The sequence below is a fragment of the Gavialis gangeticus genome, unplaced genomic scaffold (genome assembly GCF_001723915.1).
Source record: "Gavialis gangeticus isolate Ggan-Ray unplaced genomic scaffold, GavGan_comp1, whole genome shotgun sequence".
Lineage (NCBI taxonomy): Eukaryota > Metazoa > Chordata > Crocodylia > Gavialidae > Gavialis > Gavialis gangeticus.
Window position 1 is genome coordinate 10,606,253 of NW_017729001.1, and position 6,287 is coordinate 10,612,539.

The 6,287-nt window shown below is 47.6% G+C and overlaps 1 protein-coding gene across 7 annotated transcripts in view; it reads right to left on the reverse strand.

Annotated features, from left to right (window-relative positions):
• The window catches only part of CIT (citron rho-interacting serine/threonine kinase), a 137,118-nt gene that overhangs the window by 13,884 nt on the left and 116,947 nt on the right, over positions 1 to 6,287 (reverse strand). For all 7 annotated transcript variants that reach the window (XM_019506781.1, XM_019506778.1, XM_019506776.1 and 4 more), the window contains 2 exons: positions 3,206 to 3,314; positions 2,932 to 3,060 (listed from right to left, as the gene is read on the reverse strand). In XM_019506781.1, the coding sequence (XP_019362326.1) occupies positions 2,932 to 3,060; positions 3,206 to 3,314 (238 nt within the window). The remainder of the gene's footprint in view (positions 1 to 2,931; positions 3,061 to 3,205; positions 3,315 to 6,287) is intronic.

A 6,287-nucleotide genomic window follows, 5' to 3' on the forward strand; every position in this document is an offset into this window, starting at 1 on the left:
TTTTTTTTTTTTTTTTGGCAAAGAGTAATTTTAAAAAAAAAAACAACCAAAAATAAAAGCATATCCAAAAGGAAATCAATATGCAAACTTCTAAAAAAGGAAAGGCTTATTCTGAGCTGTAAACACAAATTTCTTATGAACAAAATCACACCAAACTTGATCTCCTTCAACAGAGTAACTACTTGGGTGGATGAAGGGAATGCATGGAGCAGCAACCTATGTCCCATGACCAGATCTGGCCTGCTTAGAGATTGGATCCAGCCCATTTTACCAGTGGCGAGCTGAAACCGTCTTGCAGCCTAGCTATGGGATAGACCAAATTCCACATTCTACATTTTACTAAAGGACAGCTAATCCTGCTGCTCCATGTAATCCCAACCCTGGCTCTGTGCACAGGGCTGCTCTCTCCCCCAACACCGCAGCCTCAGCTCACTCTGAAAAACTAAGCAAGAAATAATTTAAAGGAGGCTGTTGGGGGAGGGAGCAAGAGATCAGTCCCTCTCAGCAGTAACAACTGGGCACAGCAAGGGATGGGCAGCCCACAGTGCCAGCTGAGTCACAAACAAGTAAAAGGTTGCCACTCCTACACTAGACAAAACTGCTGCGGTGGGGATAGACAACTGACTCAACAGCCACAAGCAAAGAATGGCAGGAGGTTTTAAGTGGAGTCTGACAAGGGTCTGTCCTGCACCCAGTGCTGTTCAGTGTGTTTGTTAGCTATGTGGATGCAGGAACAGAGAGCTTCTTGAGAAAATATGCAGAGGGCAAACCAGGGAAGGACTAAACATGCTGGAGAATGGAAGCACAAGTCACCAGGATCTTGACGTATCGGAAAGTTGGCTGGGGTTAACAGGGTGAAGTTCAATGCTGACAAATGCAAGGTACTACACCTTGGGAAGAATAATCAAAAATACAATACAAAATGGGTAACATGGATAGCAGCTCCATGGAGAAAGATCTAGGAGTCTTGATCATAGATTCAATGAGTCTGCAGTGTGATGCAGCTGCACAAAAGGCAAATGTCATTTTGGGCTGCATCTATAGGAACATCAGATACAAGACATGGGAAGTGATACTGCCTCTTTCACAGCACTGGTCAGGCATCGTCTATAAAGTACTCCACATTTTAAAAAGGACATGGAGAACTTAGAGAGGGTCTATCGATAGGCAACAAAATGATAAGTCGTTTGGAAGGCAAGCCATATGAGGAGACATTGAAGGAAACAGGCCTGTTCAGCTTGCAGAAAAGAGACTTGAGAAGGGACAGGATCGCAGTCTTAGTCTTCAAATATCTGAAGAGGTGCCATAAAGAACACCTTCTGTCTCTCACTGCAGAGAGTACAATGCAACCCAATGTCTTGAAGTTGCAGCAAAGTAGCTTTAAATTAGATATCAAGAAATTTCTTCACTGTTTGAACTGCGAGGCAGTGGAATAGACCACCTAGGGAAGCTGTGGAATCTCTATCATGGGAGCCGTTCAAGAAGAGGCTGGATAAGCACTGGTCAGGGATGATCTAAGAGTAGCTATACCTATGATATACTATAGGCATTTCCTATTCTTCTGGGCTTTGCTGAATGCCACACGGGGCCAGGAAGGAATGTTTTTTTTCCACCTCCTATTGCTACAGGTGCCAGGGTTTTACTCCATCTTCCCCAGAAGCATTGGTTGTCGGCTGCAGCCAAGGCTGGGAATTTTGACTAGGATGTGCCATGTCTCCTGCCCGGACTTAAACCCAGAGGTTCCTCGTCAAACAATGTTGCCCCTCCACTCAGGTTCTGACCAATCACCATGTTTAGCGTCAGAAAGCAATTTTACCCCCTGGTCAGACTGGTAAGGACTTCAGGCGGTTTTGCTTTCCTCTTTTGAGGAGGGTGTGACCTTTCATTGCATCTCTTAAGTATATTTTTAACAACTTCTGCAGCAGCAGGACACTGACCACCACTGTCCCCTTGCCTCACCTGTGGCAGGTTAGGATGCTATGCCTTGTAGCTGTATGACAGGGCTGATTTTGTAATTTTAATAAGTTAACAAGGATTTGCATGGGATGGTTTGGATAGGGATGATTCTCCCACAGGTTCCTCCCAGCTCTACTTTTCTGTGATGGTATGATTCTACGAAAAGGCCACTTTTCTTTTTCAGCTGCTATAGCCTCCAGAATAACTGACAGTGCATTTTGCAAATATTACTGGACTTAGGGATAATTTCAATACTGAAGCTGTTAGAACTTGAGTTCTCCTTAAACTAATTAAGGTAAAGCTGTTACTTCTTATCCTGCTAGGAACCCAGCATCTGTAAATGGCTGGAAGACATATGCTAGTCACAAAAGTGTGCCTGCTGCCCAAAGAGACTCTCACTGTAAGTTGCAGAAGAATTACTGTTGTCATGGCTAAAGGTGACTTGTGAATTTTTGGGATATCAATCTAAAGGCTCAACAAAAACCATTACATAAAGAAATGGCTTACAACCTTTCCTTTCTCTGCAGAAAAAGTAAAGCAATCTGTTCCTATGGAAGCTAAATCAAAACAGTTCATCAACTATTTACACGAGACATTCATTGAAGAGATAACATTACAATCCCTCAGCATCTCACATAGATATTTAGTAGCAGCAACTAATCAATAGGCACAGAGAATTTAACATAACCTGGAAGAGATCTGACCAAAGCAAGTCTAAATCAGAATGTTGCCATTTTAGTTTCAATATCCTGTACATCTTACTATGAAGACCAGCTATTGTTTGCTAAGCATTCTCTGGTGCTTTTAGACCTCACCACTGTCAGCAGTTAAGATTATCAAATGTTTTGCATACCATGCACCACTCAGGTAATTCAAATGCCTAGGTTCCCCAAACCACAGTTCCTAGGTATCTTCTGATAAATCTTGTACAAAAATAAAATGGCAGGTTAGTCCAACAGCTTACCATAGACTTACCATGGAAACAAAGCAAATATTCCTCCCTCTGTCCTGTGGGGTTCACCTGTATGATACTGATTGGGAAACTGTTGGTGGAAGCAGCAAATACAGCAGAGGCTAAGGAGTGGTCATTCTTATCCAAAAACTCTGGAAGAGGGTGAAGTGAGAGACCAGTGTCAGCACCAGCTTGTCTGTAAACGAATATCTCTAGCTCCCACTTAACTATACATGTATTTGGCCCCAAACACATTTACAGTTCTGTTTAGTGTGTGTGACAAGAAGCAACTCTTACCCTCCAGTGTGTACTGCTTCATCTCAATTTCATAGAACTTGTTGGTTCCAATGACAATACTGTAACTGGTCAAATGGATACAGCTGCACGGCTCTGAAGTTTCAATTTCCTGGATCAGAAGGGCAAGTTATAGGTCAACATTAATTCCCCTATATTGCTCTTACATATTTTTCTGAGTTCTAATACAATACATCCTCAGATATTCAAATCTCTTCAGAAATCAACTTCCAAAGCTGCTCAGATAAGTGAAGCCACAGGATCTTGTGAGGAATCAATATATGCTAATACATGATACATGATGTAAAACTGTACCTAACTTAGTAGGGAACTGATAAAGATTTTTTTTGTCTGATACCAATGACCGATTATTACCCAGCCATATTGGCCAATACCGATTCTATAGCCAATTTACAGGAATGCAGCCTGGCAGCTTGAAGAGCTGCTTCCAGCCAGGAAGTCTATGCGGGGGGAAAGGGCAGATCAAGGCCCCCATGGTGAAGGAGGGAGTGGGGCAGGGGCAGGTGCTGCCCAGCCAGGGCAGGGCATGGGACAGAGCTGTGGGCAGCTCATCTGGGGGTGCAGGGGGGTGTGCGCCTCCATGCTGCTGCGCACAACCCTGAGAGACACATGGGAGGCATGTACCCCCCCTGGATTTGTGTTCGGGGTGAGGGTAGGCTGCTCACCACGGGCTCAGAACCAGGAGCTAAGCCAGTCTCTTTCCAGTGGGGGCTGGACAGGGCTGCACTCAGGGCGGGCAGCGGTGCTGGGAGGAGAGGCTACTGGGATACCACAGCAAAATTTTGGGGTGGCTGTAACACCCCTCCCCCCAGCGCTGCTGCCACCCAGCCCCCCCCACTGGGCAGAGGCTGGTGCAGCCCTTGACCCTGAGCCCTTGCTCACCCTTGCCCCATGCACAAATTCAGGGGGCATGCACAACAGCGGGGAACCGCCCCCCTGCTTCTATGGATGAGCTGCCAGCAGCTCCGCCCCACACCCTGCCCCAGCTGTCATTTGGATAATTGAAGGTTTGGATAACCAAGGAACACCAAACCAAGAGCCACCCACAAGAACAGCCCAGTCAAGACAGGCAACTAGCACAAGAAATACCCAGGTAAGAGACAGGGGCCCAGATAGTCCTTGGATTAGGGGGGCAGTGCATATACCTCCAGGAGGCCTTAAATGCCTCTACACTAATGCTCATAGCATGGGGAACAAGCAGGAGGAGCTTGTCCTCCTGCTAGCTTACACTAACCCAGACTTAGTGGGGCTCACTGAAACTTGGTGGGATCCAACACATGACTGGGCAGTAAACATCAAGGGCTACAGGCTGTACAGGAGACATAGAACAGGGAGGAAAAGTGGGGGTATGGCACTCTACGTCAAAGAGCAATACACATCCTCAACAAACAGCACTGGGTCAGAGGAGGGGCAGACTGAAGTGCTCTGGGTCCATACACAAGGGGGTCAGGGGGAAAGGGATTTAATGGTAGAGGTTTACTACAGGCCACCCAACCAGGGGGAAGAGCTGGACTGAGAATTCTCAGGTCAGCTTGAGGAGGCAGTTAAGTCACAGGACATGGCCATCATGCATGACCTAACTACCCAGACATCTACTGGGAAGAACAGTCAGCCAGGTCTGACCGCTCACATAGGTTCCTAGCCAAGTTACAGGACCTCCATCTAACCCAGAAGGTGCACAGTCCCACCAGGGAAAATGCCTTGTTGGACCTGGTACTGGCTACAGGAGACGACCTGGTGAGTAGACTGCAGGTTCTCGACCACCTGGGCGATAGCGATCATCGCCTACTGGAATTCGCCATCCAGCGCAGGGTGTCAAAGGCCTGCAGCAAGGCAACAGTCCTGGACTTCAGGAGGACAAATTTCAATGCGGTAAGGAGACTAGTTGGGGAAGCACCAAGGTCCTGGAGGGGAGGGGAGGGGAGTTTGGAGTCCAGGAAGAGTGGTCATTCCTTAAGGAGATGATCCTCCAAGCCCAAAGGGTGGCAATCCCAATGCGGATCAAAGGGGGCAAGAGTACTCAAAAGCCCCCATGGCTCACCAAAAGCATCCAGGAATGTCTCAAAGCCAAAAAGGAGGTGTACACCCAATGGAAGGGAGGGGCCATCACCAAGAAGGATTATACCTCCATTGCTCAGGACTGTAGGGGGGCTGTTAGGAAGGCTAAGGCAGAGATGGAACTGGGACTAGCATCCCGGATCAAGGATAACAAGAAGTCCTTTTTTAAATACCTGGGGGTGTAAAAAGAAGGTAGTGGATAAAGTGGGCCCTGTGCAGGATACACTAGGAAATCTAGTGGTCACACCAGACAACAAAGCTAACCTCTTTAACAATTTCTTTGCCTCCATCTTTTTGAGCAGGGACCGGGGCATCCCCACACTGGGATCCCTGATGGACCCAGGGGAGGCGCAGTGAGGACCTAGTCAGGAAACTTCTGGTGGAACTAGGTGAGACTAGACATGTTCAAATAAGCAGGTCCTGACCATCTCCACCCCAGAGTGCTGAGGGAATTAGCTGAGGTCATTGTGGGACCCCGGCACAGATTTACAAGCACTCATGGTGCTCTGGCGAGGTGCCAGAGGACTGGAAAAGGAACAATGTGGTCCCCATTTTCAAAAAAGGGAGGAAGGAGGACCCGTGAAACTACAGGCCCGTTCGTCTTACCTCGGTCCTGCGGAAGCTCTTTGAGAAAATTATCCAGGAGCACATCTGCAAGGGACCAGCAGGGGGGATCATGCTTAGGGGCAACCAACATGGGTTCATTAGAGGCAGGTCCCGTCAGACCAACCTGGTGGCCTTCTACGACCAGGTCACAAAATCCTTGGACACAGGTGTCGCAGTGGACGTAGTCTTTCTGTGCTTTAGGAAGGCCTTCGACACTGTCTCTCACCTCTCATTAAGAAATTAGGCGACTGTGGCGTCAATGCCTACACAGTCAAATGGGTCACAAATTGGCTGGAGGGTTGCACCCAGAGAGTGGTGATGGATGGGTCATTTTTGACCTGGAGAGACGTAGGCAGTGGGGTCCCCCAGGGCTCAGTCCTCAGGCCTGTACTGTTCAACA